General features: G+C 38.9%; 1 protein-coding gene and 1 pseudogene across 3 annotated transcripts in view; one reads left to right on the forward strand and one right to left on the reverse strand.

Annotated features, from left to right (window-relative positions):
• LOC120881497 (X-linked inhibitor of apoptosis) overlaps nt 1-21,734 on the reverse strand; it is a 37,620-nt gene extending 15,886 nt beyond the window's left edge. The window contains exons 1-3 of one of the 3 annotated variants that reach the window (XM_040265211.1): nt 21,613-21,734; nt 21,234-21,360; nt 930-1,832 (exon numbers count right to left, since the gene is read on the reverse strand). In XM_040265211.1, the coding sequence (XP_040121145.1) occupies nt 930-1,800 (871 nt within the window). In that variant the 5' untranslated portion in view covers nt 1,801-1,832; nt 21,234-21,360; nt 21,613-21,734. Of the gene's footprint in view, nt 1-929; nt 1,833-20,769; nt 21,052-21,233; nt 21,361-21,612 lie in introns of those variants that run through there. The other 2 variants (XM_040265212.1, XM_040265213.1) reach the window with 2 other exon arrangements.
• On the forward strand, nt 4,845-21,755 carry LOC120881535 (annotated as a pseudogene).
• Nucleotides 21,756-27,402: the final 5,647 nt, after the last annotated feature.

Below are 27,402 nucleotides of genomic sequence, written 5' to 3' on the forward strand. Positions count from 1 at the left end.
TTTTCAAACTATAGAACTTTAACAATAAAGTTGAGTATAATGAAATTACAGGATAAATTTCTCTAAGGTTATAGCTATATGACAATAAACTTTCAAGACTGTCTTATGATACTGAGTAAATAAAATATAGAAATAATTGATATTTTGGTTTGGGGCATTATTCAATTTTAAAGTAAATGGGTTAGATATATAATAGTATAATTTTTCTGAATATTCCTGGAAGCCATCATACTGATGGCCTTTCTTTCCCTACTTACATGTCTGTGCTCAGTCACTCAGTCATGTCTGACTCTTTGCGACCGCATGAACTGCAGCCCACCAGGCTCTTCCGTCCTGGGATTTTCCAGGCAAGAATACTGGGGTGGGTTGCCATTTCCTTCTCCAACTGACATGTCTACAGTAGTCCATTTGAAAAGTGCTCATTTTAAGCAATAAGATATCTTTCAAATATATAGGGCAGCTTTCAAGTATATAGTCTATGTACAAAAGGCAGGTATCAATTTTAACATCAGCCAAGGTAAATTCTCTAATGTTAACTCTTCTTACAGGGTTGTTGTGAGGCACAGAGAAGATGCATGTAACACATCTACTGAGCACATACAGGTGTGCAATAAATTATAGTCAGTATTACTATCAGACCTATTCTTCTAGCAGGGATATCTATCATCTTTTGCATGTCATTCTTTCCCAAAAGACAGTTACACAAAGATACATATTACTCATAATATGGCAGTCTTTTCCACATAAATTCCTGTGGTATATTACAGATTCAACAAAAAGGTTCACAGAATACTACTAACATAAATTAACCATGCCAACTTACACCTAAATATTACCAGTTTGGGGGGCAAATGGCATCTATTTACTTTTTAGGAGCCCTGAGACAGTTGGAAAGTTATTTATTTAACTAGCTTTATAATAAAGTTTACCTAAAGCATAAAATCCAGCTCTTGCAAGCTGCTCCTTGTTAACTGAGCACATCCATGTCCCAAATGTAATGATCCGTGCTTCGTAATCTGCCATGGCTGGATTTCTTGGAGCATTTGTTGAATTTGGGAAATTTCTATCAGAACTCACGATAGTGGATTCACTTTGCATATTAATATTCCGGCCCAAAACAAAGAAGCAATTAGGAAAGTGTCGCCTGTGTTCTGACCATGCACGATCACAAGGTTCCCAATTTTTCAACTTCCCACCACAACAAAAGCACTCTACTTGATCGTCAATACCTGTGTAGTAGAGTCCAGCACGAGCTAACTCTCTTGGGGTTAAGTGGGCATAGTTTGGCCAGTTGTGAAATGATTTTAATCTAGCTTCTTCACTACACATGACAGGGGTCCTTGGGTATTTGGTGTCTGATAAATCTACAACCTGTCCAGTTCTCAAAAGATAGTGTGCATGAGTCTCAGATGGCCTTTCTAAAACAAAATGATTTCTGTTTCCCAGATAGTTTTCAGCTTTGTACTGACCATTTTGGACACCAGAATATGTAGGCTGTGCAGCATTGTTTTCCAAATAAAAGCCATTGATAAATCTGCAATTTGGGGATACTTTCCTGTGTCTTCCAATTGCTGAGTCTCCATATTGCCATCTATCTACTGCTGCATGACAACTAAAGCACCGCACGGTGTCTCCTTCCCCAGTATACAGAAAACCAGCTCGTGCTAGTGCTGATGCTGAAACAGGACTACTACTTGGAAAATTAGCAAAAGTTTTTAATCTATTAAGCTCTTCTACAAATTCTTCATCCTTATCGATGTCTGCAGGTACACAAGATCCTTCAAAACTGTTAAAAGTCATCTTCTCTTGAAAATAGGACTTGTCCACCTTTTCTAAAAAGAGAACATTACATTAGGAAATCTAAAATGTGAAACACAGGCAATATACTTTTGATATTAGGAGCTAACAAATTATCCACTAATGACTTAAAAGTAATCACACAATCTCTAAGAAACATTCTAAATACTAGAATTCTATGAATACATTATCACATGATTCAGGTCATAAAGTAAAAACCAGCATTCTTGTTTTCTCTTTTAAAGGAAAGTAATATTTAAACAAGTAGATCAGAACTATTCATTTTATAGTGCTTATTTTATATAAACATGAAACTATGTGATGCAGAATATGTTAAAATTATTAACCATGTAAAATCATTAATTAGGAAAAACATGAAAGAAGCATAAAATATGCAGATTCTTAAGTCTATGAATAATTGTTATAATGGATCACTGTATATTCAAGGCATCAAAATTCAGTTTTTACAATTTAAAAAATGCTCAGAATGTTAATGAACTAATTTTTAATATTTCTCTACTGCTTTGCAAAAGATAAGTTTTACTCACAACGTTGGTTCCAATGTGTTCTTTAAGAGCATCAAGTGTTTATGATTTTCAGGTAAAACAACAGTCCACTTTTGTTGGAACTGGATCATTTCAAACGTATGTAACAGTGCCCTCTAGAGGGTGGTTCACGAAAAATACTAAATACTAAGCACATGTAGACCTTAATTGCAATTACTTTTGCTATCAATTGCCCACAGACAAGGAACAATCTTTTCAAATGGAAAAGAAATACAATTGCAGCCTCATTAGAGCTGCCAAATTACAGCTCTGTAATATTTAACCAAGATAAATGCTAAAAGGAACTGGTTGGGTTATGAGAAGAGTGGCCAAGATAATTTATCCTCTAAACCTGAACTCTTTTAAAAGTGAAAGATGATGTTAAGACAAGAGGTACAAATTAAGAGTTGCCCCAGGCAAACCTGGTCCTTCAGAACCTCACTTTATTCATGATACAGTGCTCTGTATATGCCTGTCAAAGGCAAAATAAAGGAATGGTCACAATGACTGTCTCTACTTCATGTATACAGTAACTGATTTTTTGGGAAGAACTAACAGCTCTTTTGGCATTATGTTGGCACAGTATATTTTGAACTTCATCTCTCTTGGAGTTAATGTTCAACACAAGGCTTCTGTCTTGCAGGCTGGCAGTGGACTTCAGTCCTCTTGGACTTAATTTATACTGGTACTAATTCATATAGGGCTTCCCTGGTAGCTCAGATGGTAAAGAATCTGTTTGCAATGCAGGAGACCTGAGTTTGATCCCTGGGTCTGGAAGATACTATATTAATTCATATACACATCAAGAGCTGAGATATATGCGCATACAACAATTTTTGGAAGATAGTCTCCACAACTTTTGTTTCCCAGATAGCTTTAAGACTCTCAAATCAGCATAAGCTTGACGATAAAAATCAAAATTCAAAGACACCAAGGGAAGCTGACAAGCTAATGAGATAAAATTGGGATATGTGTAAAGCCTTACATTCTGACTTTAAAAATCTGTTGTACACCTAAAGGAAGATGGAATCCTGGTTTGGAAATAAGTCATGTGAAGGCAAATCTCCAGATTAAAATCTTGGGATTTTAGTTAATTACAAATTCATCAAGAGCCAACATTACATGGCAGCTAAAAAACTTGAAACAACTTCAGTCTGCATTCATGTCCAGATGTGCAACATTCAGATTCAATTCAGCTACATATTGAGTATTATTTTTAGTTCTGAACACTTTAGAAGGTACATTAACAAAGTACAATGTCCATAGAGATCAATCAAGATGATGAAAGTGGTATCCTATGAGGAATAGTTGGAAGAGTCAAGTATTTATCTCAAAGGGAAAAGAAAACTGTAGGGAGAGCAGTGGAGAGGACAGAATAACTACCTTGAGAGATCTAAAAGGCTGTCATGTAGAAAAGGGATCCAAATTCTATTTACCTTGAGGGCAGAATTACAGTTAATTAATATGCATTACATTCAGTACATTTTAACCCAGTACAGGGATGGATGAATAGTTACAACAATCAATATCAGTATAAAATGGATTGGGTTGCCTTGTAGATTTTGAGTTCCTGTCATCACTGGAAGGGACTTTGGCATGGACGAGGAGACCTTAGATTAAGCATTTCTAAGTCTGTAATTATCCTGAAGAATTAATGCTGAATATAATCTCAGACATATGAAAGTTACCTTCTCTGAGGTGGTAAGTTTTGTTTCTCAGGCCAGTCAAAACAGGCAGAAATGTAAAAGCAATGATCTATTTTCATTTCATAATGGTGAATATTTTGTGTGTTTCAAGTAGTCATCCTATTTCAGATACTATTAGATAAAGCTCCATCATTCAACACAAGCAGGAGAATTTCTATTTGAAGCTTTCAAGTGGAGACCTTATCTTCCCAGGGGTTATTTCCATGCTTTAGTTTAGATTTCTCTTGTTTGAAAAGCAGGTATTTATTCAGAGCTACTCAACTGAACACTGCATATACATTATCAGAGTGGGGGCTTTTGTAGAAGAGTGAGAAAACCACTACCAGAAAGGTTAAGAGTTAAAAGGGAGAAAAACTGATTGACAAAAGACAGAAACCTTGAGACTGGAAAAAAGTGCCAAAAGAAAGTGAAGGGAGATGATTTTAAGAAACTGGATTTAAGTGAAATGAAGGTAGGAAAGATATTTAGAAAATAAGTATATGTGGAGCACAGGAAAGTGAGGTATGAATGAGAAGCTTTTGGATGTGAAAAGGGCTGAGTGCAATGAAGTATGCTGAGATAACTTAAGGCTTCTTTGTGAAAGCAAAATTTGACTTTGAACTGGGTAAGCAGAAAGTAAGAAGGCACTCTTACTTTTTCTCTTACACAGAGAGAAAGATGTCCAAGAAAGCTTTGACTTAAAGGGGCTAGGCAGTCAGGAACCTTGAAGGAATAGTAGTTAAGAAAAATGGCACTCTGAAAGCCAACATTGGCATAAAAAGAATCAGCAAGCAGTGGTATATGTGGTACAAGGGGTATGGAAGATTTCAACATGGTGAGATGTGCTTAAAATATACATATACCTACACAAAATACACATATACCTGTACATACATAAAATATACATATACCCATACATATACATGTGTGCATACATATGTATACAAACATAAACATGTATATTATTTATATACGTATTTATACACACACAGATACATATATTTAGCTTGGTCAACTGGGTAAAAGTAGCCATAGGCATGCGCCAAAGAGAGGAGACTGACTGCTACTCTAGCAATAATGTGGGACTATGGGGAGTTGGAGGGGAGAGAAAAACAGAAAACCTACCTGGTATCTGCACACAATACAAGAGTTTCTATTTCCCTCAGGTTTTTATTATTAAAGTTGTCAAATATACAGAACAAAGGTTATTCTACACAGGTAAAGGATATAAAGTAGGATGTATATCAGACTGCAGCTGTGTAAAAATATATACTCATGAACAAGACCTGGAGGTAATTTTTAATATATAGGTAAAATATGTTAAGGTGATCTTTTTCTCCAAAATGTATCTGATAATATTTTTGCCTAACTTCTCTCTGGTTGGCACCACAGGCCTGATTGTGGGGGATGTGGCCGAGAGCAAAGAGTAGATGGGTTGGCTGCCCCCTCATCCCCCTCCACCAGGGCTCTGCACCCACTAAAGCAGAGGGAGGGAGGACAGAGTTGTGCCTCCAGCCACCACAGAGACAGGCGGCCCCAGCTGGCCTGTGGAGCCCAGCATTGAGACCCAAGCCTTCTATGCAGGTGCCTCTGGTAAGTGGCAGACTCTTTGGGCTGCAGCTCCTGCACTCAGTCTGACTGGAGCCGCCCAGGCAGCCTGGAGAGGAGCAGGTTGGCACCGAATTTTGTCAGTTTTCAACACAAAGAGCAAAACTTGGACATTTAGTGGAGTTTCATGGATTATTGCAACGTAAGATACCTAATGATGACATTTTATTAGCCTATACGAGGGAGACTTACCATCTATATATAAAGATGATAATTATGACAAAGCGATTTCAACAACCAACCTGCTGCTTAGGATTTTTATACAAAAAAACAGAAAGAAGCAAATAGTGCCTTTGGTACTGACATGCTAATGAAGAAGGAAAATGTTTTAATGGATGGTCCGTTAACCAAAGAAAAAAGCTAGATCTAGTCATTGGTATGCACCAAGACTTAAGATGTATCTTCCATTACAGATGTGGATATTCCCCCAGAAACACATCATAGGACTAGTTCATCTTTATAAACACAACATTGACCACTCCCTGGGGCTCTATAGCTGGGATGGTTTGAGCCTAAAGGAGACACTATATGGCTTAGAGTAGGTCCCATGGATCATTACACCCTGGCTTGTTCCAGGAGGTCTGGCTCTCAGCACAGGACTATCAGCTGCTAATGACATTTTAGGTTAGTGGTATAGAAGTTTCAGGGAAGAGCTTTATTCTTTTACATTTTATTGAAGTATAGTTGATTTACAATGTCATGTTAGTTTCAGATGTACAGCACAATGATTCAGTTTTGTTTTTCTTTTTGGCTGTGCGGTACACGGGACCTTAGTTCCCTGATCAGGGATCGAACCAGTGCCCCCTGCAGTGGCAGCATGGAGTCCTAACCACTGGACTGCAAGGGAATTCCCCAGGGAAGAGTTTTGATCAAATAACAGGATGATTGCAAACAGTCACAACTTCATCATAATAGCAAGACAAGTAAACAGGAGACCAACATTACGAACAGTAGGACTTCTGGCAGCTCTGGCCAATCTACTGGTAATAGCTTTCTTGGCTATCCACAGCAGATTGAACCAAAACACTGAGCCAAAGGATGAAGACATTATTATTGAAGATAGTGGTGTACCATGCTAGAGTCCTAAAGCTGTTCTTATTATTGAAAGCCTGGAAATGGTTAACCCAAATAGAACAAACTCAGTTTTGAGTTTGGACAGAATGGTTTTATTCCTTCTAATTAAATGAGTTTAGCACTCCTAGAAAGTGGTGCGAACAGAATTTGAAACACATGTTCCAGATCAAAAACTCTTATAAGATGGAATATCATGAAACCATCTTTTGAATGCTGAATGTTTTCTGAGTGAGGATGTCTGAGAACTTGTAAATTTGGCTAATTTAAGAACATTTAGACCTCTAAGCCAATGACCTGGAAAAGGCATGAGAACAATAATGTTGTAGGTTTAAAATTTCTTAAAGTAAATAGAACGAGAAAGTAGATTAGTGGTTGCTTACAGCTAGGTAAGGAGGAGAATCAGAAATATGCAAATAGTTACTGGGTTTCTTTGTGGAGTAATTAAAATATTTTAAATTAGATTAATTTTTTTTTTTTGGGGGGGGGCTCCAAAATCACTGCAGTTGGTGACTGCAGCCATGAAATTAAGACGCTTGCTCCTTGGAAGAAAAGTTATGACCAATCTAGACAGCATATTAAAAAGCAGGGACATTACTTTGCTAACAAAGGTCCATCTAGTTAAAGCTATGGTTTTTCCAGTCGTCACGTATGGATGTGAGAGTTGGACTATAAAGAAAGCTGAGCGCCAAAGAATTGATGCTTTTGAATTGTGGTGTTGGAGAAGACTTTTGAGTCTCTCGGACTGCAAGGAGATCCAACCAGTCAATACTAAGGAAATCAGTCTTGAATATTTATTGGAAGGACTGATGCTGAAGCTCCAATACTTTGGCCACCTGATGCAAAGAACTGACTCATTGGAAATGACCCTGATGCTGGGAAAGATTGAAGGCAGGTGAAAAAGGGGACAACAGAGGATGAGATGGTTGGATGGCATCACCGACTCAATGGACATGAGTTTAATTAAGCTCCAGGAGTTGTTGATGGACAGGGAGGCCTGATGTGCTGCAGTCCATGGGGTTGCACTGAGCAACTGAACTGACTGACTGAACTGAGACTGTAATGGTGGTTGTACAACTCTGATCATTAAAATCACTGAACTGTACACTTCAAAATTAATATTATAGTATGTGAATTGTATCTCAATAAAGCGGTTTAAATGTTAGTTTGGTAACTGTTAGTACAAACTTTGGTGGATCAGAGGTGATTTTAAGTCTAAAACAAACGGAGCTCTGCTAATGAAATTATGTGCTTTTGATACGGAAAACTAGATGCTACAGTACATTTCTAGAACTATGTGAGAGGATTATTTCTGTTTGAAAGAGTTAAATATTTAACCTATTACAAAGATTCCAGTTAGTTTTTCCTTTAACTACATTGTTTAAATTCTAATGTGAAGTCTGATTCTCTTTAGATATTTTTGGTACTCTGAGGACCTCAGTTCTTGTGTACCCAGTATTTGGGGGGAAGGAGGCGTGGCCATTCCCCAGGCTTGGGTAATCATCGTTCCCTGACCAGGGATTGAATTTGGTCCCTGGGCAGTGAGAGCGCAGTCCTAACCACGGGACCACCACGGAATTCCCCCAGTATTTTTCTTTCTTAATGTTGTTCTTGTGCTAATGTTATTATATTTTTAATTAGAGGATAATTGCTTTACAATATTGTGTTAGTTTGCTGTTAATTGTTACAAATCATTTTCTGAAATGCATTTTTTCTAACTTCTAAGAAATCAAACCAATTGGCTATCCTTAGGAGCTTCTTTAAACATTATGAAGCACTGAAGCTATGTTCCTGAATTGTGAAATTCTGTGAGTTTTTCACATTGATGATAGTCTATCCTATAGATTATATAATCAGCTAATTTTATTGACTCTGATAATACAGGAGATGCTCTCCTTTAATTCTTATCCTCATTCCCAATCTCACTGGAAAGCATTTATTTTGTTTTGGGTGTGTGCTACTATATGTATGTTGGTAGGCTTCTGAACTTTTTTAAGGTACAGATGGTCCCTACTTACAATGGTTTGACATGATTCTTCCACTTTATAATGGCGTGAAAGTGATACACATTCAGATCTTTTCCTGTGCTAGTGCAGTCTGATACTCTCTAGTGATACTGGGCAGCAGGGCAAGTTGCAGCTCCCAGTCAGTTCAAGCAATCACGAAGGTCAACTGATAGACTCATAACTCTACCCATACAAACATTCCATTTTTCTCTTTCAGTACAGTATTTAATAAATTACACGAGATATTCCACACTTTATTATAAATAAACAGGCTTTGTGTTAGATGATTTTCCCCAACTGTAGGCTAATGTAAGTGTTCTGAGCACATTTAAGGTAGGACAGGCTAAGCTATATTTAGTAAGTTAGGTGTATAAAATGCATCTTCGGCTTATGATACTTTCAACTTAGGATGGTTTTCTTGGGATGCAACCTCATTATAAGTTGAGGAAGATCTGTGTTCAAGTAGTGCAAATTGTTTTGGATATAAAATGCACTTAAAGACTTTTACACATAGGACAAACTTGTTCACTTTTTTATGTAAAGATTTTGGATTTTCTTCAGTGGGATTATTCTAGGAACATTGCCTACACTTTAAGAGAAAGCTGTGGTATTTACCACTGACAAGTAAAGTTTACCTATATTATTTTCATTGGGCTATTTATTTCCCACACATCTACTTATGACAGGTAAGGGTGAGGCTGCCAATTTTCATTCTTTGCCTGATTTCTTTGATATTTATCATTGGACAGTGTGCATAAACATTGTAATAATGCATGCACATAGAAATTAAGAATATTATGAAGTTCCCTGTGGTCTATGAATAATTTCCCCTAAAGCTATTTAATAATTCATCTTAAAATAAGGCTAGTATGAACGTGTTTATGACGGTTGTGTGCTATTAAAACAATGAAGGATAAAATGATTCCCTTCTGAAAGATAGTTTCTCTAAATGGTAAAAAAAAATGAAATACATTTTTGATTACTTGAAAAAAAAATCCCACACAGGGGAATACTTTTGTGATATTAAATACCAGAACACTACTCCAAAATGTATTTAAGTATTAAGCTAATAAAAATCTGTCTTACTTGAAATGAAGATTAACAGTAATTTCTTAAACTGAATTCTATTTGGAAGGCAATTATTATGGCAAAAGTAATTTTAAAAATCTATTCCATAATATCATGAGTTTCAGTTACCATAGCATCTTAGAAAAAAATTAAGAAGCAGTTTCATATGTGTACAAGACAACAAAGAAAGTAGTTTTGAAGATTTACATAAATTTAATTAAGATGATATACTAGGGAACTATCTCTGATGACTGAAAATTAACTATTACAAACAACTATTAAATCTTTTAAAGTCAAGGAGCACCTGAATAACAAATCACTGTTTGTTTGCTATTCTTAACAAATAAGCAGCAAAACCCTTCATCTTTTTTTTATTAAGCTCAGAGCTCTCTACAACCTGCCTGTGTTTCACTCTTCTGGTCTCTGGGAGAAATTCATTCAGTCACTACAGGCTCATTTAATGAACTAAAAATACTTACCATTATCCCTGCAACCAAGGGCATTGTTAACCTCATAAAAAAGCACTTCTTAAGTAACTATATTGATGTGGCACAGTAAAAAGGAATTAAGTGATTATTATGGGTTGAATTGTGCCCCCTCAAAGATATTTTGAAGCCCTAAGCCAGTGGTTAGGAATATGACCTTATTTGGATATAGGGTCCATGCAGATACAATCAAGTTAGGATGAGGTCATTCGGGTGCTGTCATCCAATATGACTGATATTCTTGTCAAAAACGGAGAAGAAACACAAGGAAGATGGCCATGTGAAGACAGAGGCAGAGACTGGAGTCTTAATGTACTGACAAGCCAAGGAAAACATCGAGGATCAATAGCAATACCAGAAGCGAAGAGAAAGGCATGGAACAGGTTCTCCCCAGAGCTTCAGGGATAGCACGAACACATTGATTTCAGACTTCTAGTTACCAGAATGTGCAAAAATAAATTTCCTTCTTTCTTTCTGGTCACACAGTATGTTGGATCTTAGTTCCTCAAACAAGGACTTAGCTCCCCCTGCAGTGGAAGCTCGGAATCTTAACCACTGGACCACCAGGGAAGTCCCTAAATTTCTACTGTTTTAAGTCACTCAGTTTGTGGTACTTTATTATGGCAGCCCAAAGAAACTAAAACAATGCTGTTATGACAAAATGTAAGCAAGCAATATAACCCTATTAGCTCCCATTGCAGTACTACCATGCCAACTGAAACACATTATGTAATTAAATAAGGCCATCTGTTTACGGGTTTCCCAGGTGGCACAGTGGTAAAGAACCCGCCTGCCAATGCAGGAGACACGTAAAGATGCAGGTTTGATCCCTGCATTGGGGAGATCTCCCAGAGGAGGGCATGGCAACCCATTCTAGTATTCTTGCCTGGAGAACTCCATGGACAAAGGAGCCTGGTGGGCTACAGTCCATAGGGTTGGACAGACACAACTGAGCGCACGCGCACGCACACACACACACGCTACAGTCCATAGGGTTGCACAGACACAACTGAGCATGCGCGCATACACACACGCACACACATAGACACCTGTTTAAAACTCAGAAGACATATGTTTTTAGAATTTCACCTATGACATCTTTGCTGATTCATCCACTCAAAACCCTAGTATAGAATGACTACTCTTTGTGCCCTCAGTATATCCTCTAAATAATTTGAAGACCCAAGTTGTACTAGAACAAGACTGAATAATGACTGCATGTGTGCACGTTTATAGGTGTACCTATATTGTTAGAATGAAGGTCCTTTATGGCAAGGGCTCTGCCCTATCACATTTGTATTCCCAATTAGTAAAGCAATGAGTGACACAGTAGTGCTTAATCAATGTTGGGCAAAAGAATGAATGTTGAACCACATCTATTTGGTCACAGCTGGCACTATTCCACATTCTACTCACCACCTCCAATGGACTCTTGAAATCACTGTGAGTAGTAAAAATTGTTAATATGCCACTGTGATCAGGAAATGTGACCAAAATAGGAAATATATGCATATTATGTAAACAGTACAACTCAAATCACATTTCAAAAATATAAGATTCATAAAATTTTTCATAGTAATATAATAAAAATCTTATATATGCTAACCCAAAACACCATCATAATTTAAAATTTATCTTAAGATTCTCTTTCCTCATTATGTGTAGAAATATTTTAAGATTTTTTCCATCAGTTGTTTCTTGCTCCTATAGAAGATCCAGGATAGAGATCTCATCAAACTAGCAACATTCTCCCTAACCCAGGAGAGGTCAATCCCTCTTATAATGATCTTAAACTATTAGTTCCCTGTTTAGAAACAGCATTTTGATTTACAAAATTGTAGTGTCTAAAAAAAGGTATCTACATAAATACAACATAGCATTAAAAAGCTGAATTTTAAAAATCTACTTGCCTTCAACAAAAGGGGTATATTTTTAAAAAACAGATTTTTAAAATTCAGTTTTTATACTATGATACATTTATACAAAAATTCAACTTTTAGTCAAATTGTTAATTTATACTACTAGGTTCTTCAAACAATGAAGCATAGTTTCATTTAAGTTAAATAAATGGTCAACAGAACATTTTTGAGGTTAATTACATTCAATAAAATCAAAAGTTCTCTCCCTAAAATTAAGCACTGCTGCTAAGTCACTTCAGTTGTGTCCAACTCTGTGCGACGCCATAGATGGCAGCCCACCAGGCTCCTCCATCCCTGGGATTCTCCAGGCAAGAACACTGGAGTGCGTTACCATTTGAGCCACTCAAATAACTGAATGGCATTAAGGAGCACTTAGCCCATAAGCTCAGTCAATAACATCAACTTATTAATACTGCTGACTACAATATATGCTTGATCATGAAGCCTATTTCTGTAAATACCTGAAAGGCCATGCTGAGAATCAACAAAGGGAGTATCAATTACATGTTCTACACTTAATTTAGAAAGTCCTAGTAATACTTAAATTTGAGCCCAGACCGACAATCTTTGCCAAATTATTTATAATAATTAACTCTGCAGGTATAGTTCTCTCAGAATGGACCCACAGTAAGGTATTCTGTCATCTTTTCTTCAATAAATCATGGGACTGTGCTCCCTCAAAGAATGGTTTTTTTTTTTTAATGAAGAATACACAGATTTGGGGCTCAAGAATTCACTTAAGATCATAAGAAGGTTCAAAATCACTAGTATCCCCTCTTCCATTTTTCTGAAAACTGTTCAGTACTTAAGACAATTTATAGTGCTTGTTAATCAAGTCTTTGATTCAAAAACAAACCATCTATAGCCCAAACTGTAGATCCACAGCATAGATTAATACTGTTTATGCTTATTCAGAGTCTATTCATAGATAAAAAAATCTATGCTAAAATCAGAATAGGCAGAAAGACAAAATCTCCTGATGGATACCAATCCAATATTTAATACAAACAAGGGTTTTCCTTTTTAAAAGAGAAAAAAGAAGCCTATTATTCAGACTGTGAATACTTTAATGTGTTTATCCTTTAAGACCCTTTTCTGTGTACATGTATAAATGCACATTATAAATATTTCTAAAGAGGACTTATATGGTATTTTTATACTTTGCTTTTTTCTACTTAAAAATATATCATAAGCATCTCTCCACATCAATTTTTATATAGATTAGAACATTATTTTAAGTGGATGACTAGTATCTGACTATATGAATGTATCATAACCTCACAATTTCATATTGCTGAACATGAATTTTAGATGTATATTTTTAAAAAGAGAAAATACACACATGATCAAATTCGAGAGGTACAAAAGTTGCATCCATTCCACCCCTGTACCTTAAACCTCCAGTTCCCTTCCTAGAAGCAATCACTCTTACCAGTTTCTCCTACATTTCTCCAGAGATGTGTTACAGCATTTTAAAAAACACAAATGTTAATATACACACACAGCGTTATGCACCTTCACTGCCAGGCTTTTCTAAAGCTAACAATTTTTTACTATTATAAAATATGTTGAACTTAATGTCCTCCTGTTCATTTGCAGTTTTTAAAATGTTGGCAATACTGTGTGACATGCAGGATCTTAGGTTCCTGACCTGGGATTGAACCTCTGCCCTCCTGCATCACGATTGTGGAGTCTTAACCACTGGGCCACCAGGGAAGTTCCTGTTTGTTTTTAACATCAGTATTAAAGTGATCTCACACAGCAGTGTGTCCTATCACCACTTTATCTTGTTTTCGACTAGGAATAGTCTTAAAGCTTGAAAGCTTGTATTAACCTATATAAAAAAAGAACATCTCAGCAGAAAACAAATTTACAAGTAGCAAATACTAATGGCCAACAAACATGCAAAAATGTTAAATATCATGAGTGATCAAAGAAATAAACATTTCAAAAGATACCATTTTTGTACATTCTGGCAGAGATTGCCATCACTAACAATAAAAATCCAGTGGATGAGAAGACAAAGTACAACAGTCATTCTTGTTGGTGGAACTAAAAACTGGTACACCTTTTCTAGAGAGCAATCTGACAATACATTCTAAAAGTTTTAAATATATGGTTACTTTCTGAACCAGCCATCCTAGTACTAAACATTAACACTAAGGAAATGATCAAGGATGTTTTTAAAAAATATGTATATGAGGATGTTCAATACAGCAATATTAATTAAAAAAAAAAACTCATTTCCAACAAAAGAGGACAACACTTTGTTAATGTAGATACTAGGCAACCTTTAAAAACTTAGGTTGTAGAATACTAATGTTAGGTAGTTAGAATAGGGGAAAGGAGTCCAAAATGGCAGTGGCTAAAAGACAAGGAAGGGAAAAGCCCGTGAAAATAGAACAAAGGAAGGTCAAAGAAAGGTCCGAGGAGGACCAGAGTGAGGACTTCAGGTAGAACAGCTCTCCTGGCTGAGCCCAATTTGCATAGTGCAGGCCCAGGGGGAAGAAGACATATAAAAGGAGGAGCCAAGCACTCTCTGGCGCTCCACACCTCCCCCCACCCCCCCCCCTTGCGTACACTCACTCTTCCTCCCTCACTACCCCACCCCCACACGCACGCTCCTCCACTCTCTTCTCTTCTTCGAGGATGGATTCTCCTGCTATCTTCTAAATAAAATAGAGCTGTAACACTGCTTTGTCTAAGAGCTATGACACAGTTTGTTCAAGACCCAAGAGTTGTGACGCACCGAGGGCTTTAATGTCTGTCACTCCAAATCATTGTGATGAGACAAGAACTGAGAAGCATACACTCGCCTGACACTACTAAAGGACAAAAATATGTGTTCATGATGTTGTATTAAGTGAAAAAAGCTGGTTATAAAACAATATTGTCTAGTATAATCCCAATTATAAAAAATACCAATATATAAGGGGCTTCCCTGGTGGCTCAGTTAGTAAAGAATTCGCCTGCAATAAGGGAGACCTAGGTTCAATCCCTGGGTTGGGAAGATACCCTGGAGAAGGTAATGGCTATCCACTCCAGTATTCTGGTCTGGAGAATTCCATGGACAGAGGAGACTGGCAGGCTACAGTCCATGGGGTCGCAAAGAGATGGACATGACTGAGCAATATATAAAGATTTAGGCTAAATTACTCTTGCCTGGAAAACCCTATGGATGGAGGAGCCTGGTAGGCTGCAGTCCATGGGGTCGCTAAGAGGTGGACTTCACTTTCACTTTTCACTTTCATGCATTGGAAAAGGAAATGGCAACCCACTCCAGTGTTCTTGTCTGGAGAATCCCAGGGATGGGGGAGCCTGGTGGGCTGCTGTCTATGGGGTCACATAGAGTCAGACACGACTGAAGTGACTTAGCAGCAGCAGCAGCAGGCTAAACTACATATTAAAACTCTACTGTGGTTATCTCTGGGTACTGGGATTACTGACTTTAATTTTCTTCTTTATGGTTCTCTTAATTTTCTAAATTTTATCCAGCAAATAGATTCTAATTAAATGAAAAAAGCAAAAACAAAAACAAAAAGAAAAAAACAGTTGAACTCTTGATTAGTCAAGGTCCTTTATACAATTGTGCCCAGCAGGCTGGGGGTGTTATTTGGCTATCTGCCATATGACAATGTTTCCTTCATCTGTGAATAAAATGGCATGGTAAGCTATCATTAGTGGGGCCTGCTATTGCAAAGTTTTGGCTCTTTTTTCACATAAAATAATTTTTATAACTTATAACAAGGAGAGGGAAGAATGTATTCTTAGGTCCTTATCTTTTTGCCTATTCTGAGAATTTGTCAACTTGCTGCTTTGTAATATTATTGTCAATTATCAAGTTAAAAATAAAAGGGTCCTTCCCTGGTGGTCCAGTGGTTAGAGTCCAGGCTCCCATGGCAGATGGCAAAGTTTGACCCCGGTTGGAGAACTAAGATCCTCCATGCTGTGGCAAAGCCAAAAAAAAAGAGGATACAGGTCAACTCCCAGAGATAAAAGCAGTAACCAGGTTATGTACAAGTGGTTGGCTATGAACACATGTCTTTTGGTCCACTGCCTGGGTAGCAGTAAATCACTAGCAGAGAAGGCTGAGAAACATTAGTAATAATGATACCTGATTGCTTATTGTTAACTTGAGTTGAAAAGAAAAGATTTCACTGAAAAATGTCTGAGTGATATCTATTGCTGGAGTTCTAAACTTGTTCACTTAATACCTTAAGAAAATAATTTGGGGCACTGGAAGAAAGCAGTCTCCCCTGATCTTCAGCCAAAAATTTCCCTGAAATAATTTTTACAAAAGGGCAGCTCAGAATCAAGAACACGGAAAAGTAAAATCATCATATTTGTTGATATCCAAAGGCAAAACTTATTCAACATAATTTACTTATATTTGTGCTAAGCAGGATAATAGAAATTGCTTTTTCATTTTCAGATAAAGAAATTAAAGCATAAAGAAATTAAATGATTTGATGAAGGCCACAGAAACCAGAACTTATTCTATCTGCTTCTCACTCAGATAACTTATGCTGATAGAGTGATCAGGATGCAGTACTGGAAAAAAATCAGAGGGTTCCACAAATGCCATTCTGAGGTTCTTTTAATAAGTGACTTGGTGAATGGGTAGTAACTACCCTAAGTCTTTCTCAGGATTAAGTATTCTCTTTCATGATCATGTTGGGATCACAAGCAAGTGCCGAAATAAGTTCTTAATAAAGGGCAACATCTTTTCTTTTTCCCCAGCAAAAATATTGTACTCTTTCTAAAAGCTACTCTGTTGTCTCTAAGCAAACATTTAGTAGGTTTGTCTTCCACTGGGATTGAGTTAAAAAATGACACAAAATGAAGGAAACATTGCTACAGTGACTACAAGCCACATTAAAACCGTACACCATATTTAATGAATGCTCCATGTGTTTTAAACACTATAGACCAAGTTTCATTTCCCTCTATCCCATCATTTTAACTATATGCATTTCTCTAATCTACTAAAACATGCTGAATTGAAACTAAGTTTCTAATCCTATTTGTTTCAAAGGTCAAAATTTAACCAGGAACTTGTGTGATTCCACAGCCCATCCTCTTTTACCATGTTACCTCCTATAATAACTAAAATATGTAATGTGCTTTACAATCTACAATTTTTTCATGCGTGGTAGCTAATTTAACCTACACATCCTACACCCATTTGAAATATTGGGAAACAGTGATTTTCTGACTGGTTGTTACTCATCAAGGATCATGTGGCCAGTGAAAGTGAAAGTGAAGTCGCTCAGTCATGTCTGACTCTTTGTGATCCCATAGACTAGCTACCAGGCTCCTCCCTCCATGGGATTCTCCAGGCAAGAATTCTGGAGTGGGTTGCCATTTCCTTCTCCAGGGGATCTTCCCGACCCAGGGACTGAACCCGGATCTCCCGCATTGTACGCAGATGTTTTACCATCTGAGCCACCAGGGAAAAAATGCAAACCCAGTGATTATGACCAATCTAGGTATAAGGAGGCTTCTCTAGTGGCTCAATGGTAAAGAATCCACCTGCCAATGCAGGTGACGTGGGTTCAATCACCGGGTCAGCAAGATCCCCTGAAGAAGGGAATGAATGGCCACCAACTCCAGTATTCTTGTCTGGAGACTTTTATGGACAGAGAAGCCTGGCGGGCTACAGTCCATCCAGTTGCAAAGACATGACTGAGCAACTAAACAACAACGAAAGGTATAAGGAAACTACTACAGGGATTATTTGTAGAAAGGGTAGTCCAGTAAGGTAAAAAATGTTAGGCTCTGTGCCCTTTCAAGGCTTGAAAAATTAGGTGGAGCCACAAAAGGCACATCACATAGCAAAATATGCTGAGAAGTCTGTGTTATGAGGTCAACAAAGTCATTACAGGAATAAGCATAAAAGTTCAAACCATATATAAGTATACCAGAGAATACACAGTGGCACCAGCTTTGCCCAGTTTAGGACATTAGCTTTAACTCACTCAGTTCAACCTCTGTCTGACCATCTGAGTTCAAGCTATTCCCAGTCAATGCAGGTAAACCTCACTTTTTACCACAACCCATATTATAGAAGCAGATCAGAATGACAGTGAATCACATGTATCCATAACAAAGGCTGGGTACCAATTATACCAAATCAAATCCCCAAATGCATCAAATAGCACAGCTACAACTATATCATAATTAAAAATAAAAGTCCATGCCAAGTTCTACAAAATGGACATAAATATGCTTTTATCACAAAAAGGACAACCTATTAAGTATATGCAGAGTAGATAAACATATAACTTAAATTTGGCCTCAAGTTCTTACGGCAGATACATTTCTCTTATATAATATTCCACATGCTCTTTTTATGCTTTGAATTAAGTGGAACAGATATACTTTAAAATTTATGAAAAAGAAACATGGAGGCAACGAGGTTGAATGATTCGCTCACAATCCTTCAGCTAATCAGAAACAAAGTCAACATAGGAACTCAGGCTTTCAATCTAAGGCTCTTTCCACTGTACCACATGACCTCTAAGATGTGAAAATAATATTTGTTCAACTCAGGATCAATTTATTTTACCACTACTGTTTTTAATCTCCTCAAATCTACTCACACAATGACCTTAAACAGTGCTACAGATTACATTCTGTAATACTATTACCAGATTAGACCACAAAGTTTGAGACATGACAGCTCATGATAATCTCCCATCCTCAAGAGAACAAGGGCATCTATCTTGCTATATTCATCTTTAGGATTCTACCACATAGTACAATACCTGGCATATATTGTAGGTGCTCAGTAAGTTTTTCTTTTCTTAATAAATTAGCGTTTTTTTTTAATCTGTTAGTACCAACTACCAGATTTAAATATGGGACCAAACAAAAACAGGAAAACATCATTATTTCACACTTGGAGTCTCTAAGCATTTATAATATAAACAAACGATCTACTAAATGAGTTAATGTTTATAACCAAATACAAGGGAACATTTATGTTAGTAAAATATTTCAAGAACTATACAAGTTAATGTTTACAACCAAATACAAGGGGAACATTTATGTTAGTTAAATATTTCAAGCTCTATACAAGTTAACTGAGTCATTAATTACAGTAATTCTTATCTAGTGAAATGGACCTGACTTTTAGTCAGTATTCCCTTCTCCCCCACCTCGTTAGAGTCATCGAACGCACTAGAAAGCAATAAAATTACAGGTGTAGTACAAGGTACACTGGACTAGGACCTAGACTCTAGTCCAAGCTCTGTTAATAATTAGATATATGACCTTGGGCAATTCACTTTTTTTTTTCTTGTGTCTTAACCTGGTAATAAAAACAAAAGAGCTGAACTACTAATCACCAGGGACCTTTACTGTCTTAATTTTTTTATATGATTTTTACAAAGATTTCTAAGTTCAGAATTTTTTGTGTCAAATTTGATATCCTGAATGTTATAATTTTTTAATTATTCAATAATTAAAAGCACATTTTCCAAAACTATATAAAGACTAATAAAATACACTGTTACCATCTTACATTAGGAGCAATAGGAGAAAACCAAAGATGAAATATGAGCATCAGATAATCAGGCCTGCTTTGCCAGTTGGGCTGACATAAACCTCTCTGGATTTTACAAATCACTGATACATAAATACATATGGGTATATAAATATATATACACATACCATTGATACTTGTTTATACTGATATACATATATGTGTGCAAACTTTAAAACTTGTTTTTAGCTTTAAAATCAATACTTGTTCACAGTGAGAATTTCAAACAGTACATTAGGTCACATGTGAGGTGCAAAATAAAAAGCCTCCCTCCAACCTCCAGAAGTAACCACTGTTAACATTTTCTTTGTACATCCTTCAAGAACTTTTCTGAGCACATACATCTAGATGTGTGTGTATGTATAAATCTTTTTAACTTCTTGAATGATGAAGAAAAATACCACAAGCACTGGCTTCATAGGCATGTTAAATACACTAAGTAGGTAGCACAGTTGTATGGCACAAAGTGGTATATGCTTCAGAAATGTTCACTGAATACATCTTCATTTTCTTGACTGGAGGCTAAGTGGAGCAGTTGCACAGAAAGAGCAACAGCAAGGAATCGACTAGCATTAGGCAAGCCATGAAATCTTCCCATGCCTTAGTTTTTGCTTTTGTAAATATCATGGGTGGACTAAGACCCCTTCCAGTTCTAAAGTGTGATAATTCTAAGATGGCTGTCACAGTATTCTCTTGAACAGGATATAACAAATGTTAAGTAAAAAAAGAGAGAAAAAAAAGAAACACTATAGAAACCTCCGACCTTACAAGAGTAAATTTCTCTACAATTAACTATCATGGTAGCACATTTGTGACATAACTAGTGATGCAATTATATCTGAAAAAAATAGTAGATTATTAAAATTTGATAGGTTTTTTAAAAGCTTTGATTGACGTTTTTCCTTTTTTGGAGGTGGAGAGGGCTATTGCTTAGTGTCAGCAATAACCACTCTCCCTCCTCCCGATGAGAAAACAATTAAGTGTATTATGGAGTTAAAATAATGAAACTGAAAGTTAGACTGAATTTTGTTTTACTCACAGAATATGCTGGGGAGGTGACAAAGGTTGGAAAGAATTACTAGCTAATTTCCTCTTCCGGAAGGTCTTTGGCTTCTATTCTTTCTGTTCACATGCTCTTACCAGACACACTCCACCCAGCTCCATACCCTGGCACAGGCATCAGATGGAGGGGGGCGGGGGGGGGGGTCCCCTTAGATCTTTTTTTTTTTTAAAGTTCTTCGACTCGTTTTACCTTAGGGGTCACGGGGGTTGAGGAGGCACGCAGGCGGCCTGAAGCCACCCACGCCTTTCTTCGCCAGTCCCGGGAACCTGGGCACGAACCCCGGGCGGGCCACTCGAGCCCAGCAGGGGCTGCCCTCCTGCCCTCCCTCGCAGCGCGGGGCCCAAGGAGAAGGAGGGGAGAAGAGAAGGGAAGGGAGAAGGAGAGGGGAGGGGAGAGAAGAAAAGGGGAGGGAGGCGGAAGCCCGCCCGGGCAGTACCCACCGCGCCAGGAGAGCCGGCCTAGATCGCCCGAGGCGCCCCGCGCGGTGCTGAGGGGAGGGTCCTGGAGGAGGGGCGGCCCAAGCCCCAATCTGGAAGTGCCAACTCCTCTCGGCGGCCAGGCCCCAGCCTAGAAGGAAACGGAAGTCCCTTCCTTTCCCTCACTCGCCCGCCCACCGCCTAGAGCAACCGCAAGTCGAGGAATCCAAAGTGCCTTCAAGCCAGGGCCTCAAAGAGACAAGGCACGCGGCGCAGCCCTTCCGTCTCCCGCCCCAGCCGCGCCGCCGAGCCCCTCAAAGTCTTCGGGCCTCCGCCCCCGCCGCGAGGCCAGCCTCCCGCTCAGTGAAGCCCCTCCTTCCCCCTCCGCCATTTTCCAACTTACCCCTCCAGCCCTCGATTTGCGCTGAGCCAGCCCGCCTGCGGCTCCGCCGAGGTCCCGCCACTCCCTCAGGCTACCGGGGGCAACTGTCACAAACGAAGCCCTATTTACCCCACCTGCCCCTCCCCCCCCCCGACCGCCTATAAACCAGAACCTGACAGAGAGGGCGCGCACGCGCAGTGGACACCTCATAGTCCCCGCCCCCAGCTCCAGTGTTTCCTCTTTTGGCTTCGAGGTAATTTTCCCACGGTTTTTACCTGCTGAGCCCTGGAGTGAAGGAGTAACAGAGGTAAAAGACTGAAAAGATAAAGAGAGTGAACATGTCCAGTTCTTGCTGGAGACCACTTAACGTGCTTGGCATGTGACTACTTTGTTGTAATTTTGACAATCCTTTAAGGTAGGCAGTCTCATGGTAAACCAATTTTAAGAGAGGAAATTGAGGCCCAGAGATGCCCCAATAGCACACAACTAATAAACAAGGGAACTGGGAGTAGAATATGACCTGTGTTCAAGAGCTGAAGGTGAAAGGAAAAAGAAAGACATTCAATAGTGTAACAGGAGGGAAAGGGGCAGGGCACAGCCTTTGAAAGAGGCTGATTAGAGAACATAAACTGATTAGAATCAAATGGGTCTAAGATGGCAGAACTGTTGAGTTCAACTACACTGATCCTCAATCAGCAAACTAAATGACACACCCAGAGGTGCCATGACAATTTCATGAGACCAAGAAGTGGGCCGTGGCCCAATTTCTAGAAATCTCTTCCTCTTCCCCAAAATAGCTGGAATAATCTTCCCACTCATTAACATACCCAGCCCATAAAAACTAACCAAGACACATTTTGTGGCTGCACTCCCTATCTGCAATGGCCCAAACTCTGCCTGTGGAGTGTGCTTCTCTCTGAATCTGAATAAATCAGCTTCTTACCTATTACCTGTATCTCGCACGGAATTCTTTCTGTGATGAGACATCAAGAACCTGAGTTTCATTAGGTCCTGAAACAAGGTTCCTTGGGTTTTGACTGGGTTTAAATACCAGCATATGGGTTCAAGTCCTGGTCTGAGGTAAATGGTTTCAACGGGAGTGAGAAAGGGATTGGGAGATGAAGGGAAAATGAACAAGGAAGAAGGAAAGCCAAAGGAAGGAAAACAAAAGAAATCTAGGCACATAAATTCCTGATCATAGCCTGGACTTATTGCAAATATGTTGTTCAGTCGCTCAGTCGTATCCAACTCTTTGCAACCCCATGGACTGCAGCACGTCAGGCTTACCTGTCCATCACCAACTCCAGGAGCTTGCTCAAACTCATGTCCATTGAGTCGATGATGCCATCCAACCATATCATTCTCTATCATCCCCTTCTCTTCCTGCTTTCAGTTTTTCCCCGTATCAAGGTCTTTTCCAATGAGTCAGTTCTTCACATCAGGTGGACAAAGTGCTGAGCTTCAGTTTCAGCTTCAGCATCAGTTCTTGCAATGAATATTCAGGACTGATTTCCTTTAGTATGGACTGGTTGGATCTCCTTGCAGTCCAAGGGACTCTCAGGAGTCTTCTCCAACACCACAGTTCAAAAGCATCAATTCTTCAGTGCTCAGCTTTCTTTATGGTCCAACTCTCACATCCACACATGACTACTGGAAAAACCATAGCTTTGACTAGATGGACCTTTGTTGCAAACTAATGTCTCTGCTTTTTAATATGCTGTCTAGGTTTGTCATAACTTTTCTTTCAAGGAGCAAGCATCTTTTAATTTCATGGCTGCAGTCACCATCTGCAGTGATTTTGGAGCCCAAGAAAATAAAGTCTGCCACTGTTTCCATTGTTTCCCCATCTATTTGCCATGAAGTGATGGGACCATGAACGTTGAGTTTTAAGTCAGCTTTTTCATCTCCTCTTTCACCTTCATCAAGAGGCTGTTTAGTTACTCTTCGCTTTCTGCCACAAAGGTGGTTTCATCTGCAATCTGAGGTTACTGATATTTCTCCCAGCAATCTTGATTCCAGCTTGTGCCTCATCCAGTCTGGCATTTCACATGATGTACTCTGCATATAAGTTAAATAAGCAAGGTGACAATATACAGCCTTGACATATTCCATTCCCAATTTGAAACCAGTCTGTTGTTTCATGTCTGGTTCTAACTGTTGCTTCTTGACCTGCATACAGATTTCTCAAGAGGCAGGTCAGGTGGTCTGGTATTCCCATCTCTTTCAGAATTTTCCACAGTTTGTTGTGATCCACACAGTCAAAGGCTTTGGCATAGTCAATGAATCAGAAGTAGATAAACATCTACTTCTGAAATTTTCTTACTTTTCTGTGATCCAGTGGATTTGGGCAATTTGATCTCTGGTTCCTCTGCCTTTTCTAAATCCAGCTTGAACATCTGAAGTTCTCAGTTCATGTACTGTTGAAGCCTGGCTTGGAGAATATTGAGCATTACTTTGCTAGCATGAGATGAGTGAGATGAGTGCAATTTTGTGGTAGTTTGACCATTCTTTGACATCACTTTTCTTCAGGATTGGAAAGAAAAAGTGACCTTTTCCAGTCCTGTGGCCACTGCTGAGTTTTCCAAATTTGCTGGCATATTAAGTGCAGCACTTTCACAGCATCATCTTTTAGGATTTGAAATAGCTCAGCTGGAATTCCATCACCTCCACTAGCTTTGTTCGTAGTGATGCTTCATAAGGCCCACTTGACTTTGCACTCCAGGTTGTCTGGCTCTAGGGGAGTGATCACATCATCGTGGTTATCTGGGCCATTAAGATCTTTTTTTGGTATAGTTTTTCTGTGTATTCTTGCTACCTCTTTTTAATATCTTCTGCTTCTGTTAGGGACCAACAAATATGCTGTAGGAACAGACAGATGAATTAGACTCTCAGATGAATCATGTTTCACAAACATGGGCTCCCTTACAGGTTAGTGTAGTAAGTTGAGAAGTTCTGAATGAACATGTTTCATGTCAAGGGGAAGATCATTAAGTATCACCTGCATCCTCAAATGATCCTTTTATCTTTCTTGAAAGTATCATCCTGAGAAGTCAGATTATTGTCATTTTTCTGCTCACATCCCTCTAATGGTTCCCTGTTTCACGCAAAGTAAAAACCACAGATTTATAATGGCCTACAAGGCTGTGGTAACCAGCCACTAAGATGATATCCAGTAATCGAGGACATGGAACAACAGACTGGTTCCAAATAGGAAAAGGAGTACGTCAAGGCTGTATATTGTCACTCTGCTTATTTAACTTATATGGAGAGTACATCATGAGAAACCCTGGGCTGGAAGAAGCACAAGCTGGAATCAAGATTACTGGGAGAAATAGCAATAACCTCAGATATGCAGTTGACACCACCCTTATGGCAAAAAGAGAAGAGGAACTAAAAAGCCTCTTGATGAAAGTAAAAGAGGAGAGTGAAAAAGTTAGCTTAAAGCTCAACATTCAGAACACTAAGATCATGGCATCTGGTCTATTCACTTCTTGGGAAATAGATGGGAAAACAGTGAAAACAGTGGCAGACTTTATTTTGGGGAGCTCCAAAATCACTGTAGATGGTGATTGCAGCCAGGAAATTAAAAGATGCTTACTCCTTGGAAGAAAAGTTATGACCAACCTAGATAGCATATTCAAAAGCAGAGATATTACTTTGCCAACAAAGGTGCAACTAGTCAAGGCTATGATTTTTCCAGTGGTCATATATGGATGTGAGAGTTGGACTGTGAAGAAAGCTGAGTGCTGAAGAATTGATGCTTTTGAACTGTGGTGTTGGAGAAGACTCCTGAGAGTCCCTTGGACTGCAAGGAGATCCAACCAGTCCATTCTAAAGGAGATCAGTCCTGGGTGTTCTTTGGAAGAACTGATGCTAAAACTGATGGCCACCTCATGTGAAGAGTTGACTCATTGGAAAAGACTCTGATGCTGGGAGGGATTGGGGGCAGGAGGAGAAGGGGACAACAGAGGATGAGATGGCTGGATGGCATCACCGAATTGATGGACATGAGTTTGAGTGATCTCTAGGAGTTGGTGATGGACAGGGAGGCCTGGCGTGCTGCGGTTCATGGGGTTGCAAAGAGTCGGACATGACTGAGTGACTGAACTGAACTGAATCTTTACCTCTTGCTCTTCACATGCTTGGGTAGTCTCATCTACAATGAACTAGGGCTGATCTGTGTAACTGATAGAATACAGTGGGAGTGACAGTGTATCATAAAGGCTAGGTCATAAGGGGCACTGTGATTTCTGCCTTGCTCTCTCTTGGATTGGTTGCTCTGGAGGAAGACAGCTGCCATGTCATAAGGATTCTCAAACAGCATTTAGAGAGACCCACGTGGCAAAAGACTGAGTCCTCCCCTTCTCATCTCCTCCTCTCCCACCCAAAACAAGTACCAACTTCCCAATCCACCACATGAGTAAGTCACCTTGGAAGAGGATTCTACAGGACAAAACCTCAGAGCAAGAACCTGCCAGCCATGCCACTCTTAAATTCCTGTGTTTTGTTTTAAAAAACAAAATTTTAGGACAATTTGTTTCTAGGCAGTTTGATGCTTTTGACCTGTGGTGCTGAAAAGACTCTTGAGAGTCCCTTGGACAGCAAGGAGATCAAACCAGTCAATCCTAAAGGAAATCAACCCTGAATACTCATTGGAAGGACTGATGCTGAAGCTGAAGCTCCAATAATTTGGCCACGTGATGTGAAGAGCCAACTCATTGGAAAAGACTGATGCTGGGAAAGACTGAGGGCAAGAGGAGAAGGGGGGACAGAGGATGAGGTGGTTGGATGGCATCACCAACTCTATGGACATGAGTTTGAGCAAACTCCAGGAGGTAGTGAAGGACAGGGAAGCCTGGTGTGCTGCAGGCCACGGGGTCATAAAGAGTCAGACATGACTGAGTGACTGAACAACAACAGTATAACAAATACAAAAGCCCTACACAATTAGGATCCCTCTTACCTTTATGTCCTCATATCCTACTACTCTGTTCTCTTGACCCATTAGCTTTCCTGCCTCAGGATCATTGCACTTGCTCTTTACTCTACCTGAAACACTTCCCCCTGATATCTCCATGGCTGTCCTTCATTCCGTTAAAGTCTTCACTTAGTAGTCACTTTCTCAGTAAGACCTACTATAGCCACCACATTAAAAATTACAATTTTTTGACATACAGATGGCTAGCAAGCACCTGAAAAGATGCTCAACATCACTTGTTATTAGAGAAATGCAAATCAAAACCACAATGAGTTAACACCTCACACTGGTCAGGGTGTTTATGATCAAAAAGTCTACAAATAACAAATGTTGGAGAGGATGTAGAGAAAAGAGAACCCTCACACATTGTTGAGAATGTAAATTGGTACAGCCACTATGGAAAATAGTATGGAGTCTACTTAAAAAACTAAAAATAGGAAACTCTCTGGTGGTCCAGTGGTTAGTACATAGTACTTTCACTTCAGTGGCCTGGGTTCAATTCCTGGTCAGGGAATTAAATCCTGCAAGCCATGTGGCATGGCAAAAATAAAATAAAATAAACCTAAAAATACAACTACTGCATAATTCAGCAATTCCACTCCTGGAGATAATATCCAGAGAAAACAAAAACACTAATTTGAAAAGATACATGCACCCCTATGTTTATAGAAGCATTATTTACAATAACCAGGACATGGAAGCAACCCAAGTGTCCATCAACAGATGATTAGATTAAGAAGATGTGGTATACATATAATGGAATAAAAGAATGAAATATTGCCATTTGCAGTAACATGGATGGACCTAGAGATGATCATACTAAGTGAAGTAAG

Source organism: Oryx dammah, unplaced genomic scaffold (genome assembly GCF_014754425.2).
Source record: "Oryx dammah isolate SB20612 unplaced genomic scaffold, SCBI_Odam_1.1 HiC_scaffold_23, whole genome shotgun sequence".
NCBI lineage: Eukaryota > Metazoa > Chordata > Mammalia > Artiodactyla > Bovidae > Oryx > Oryx dammah.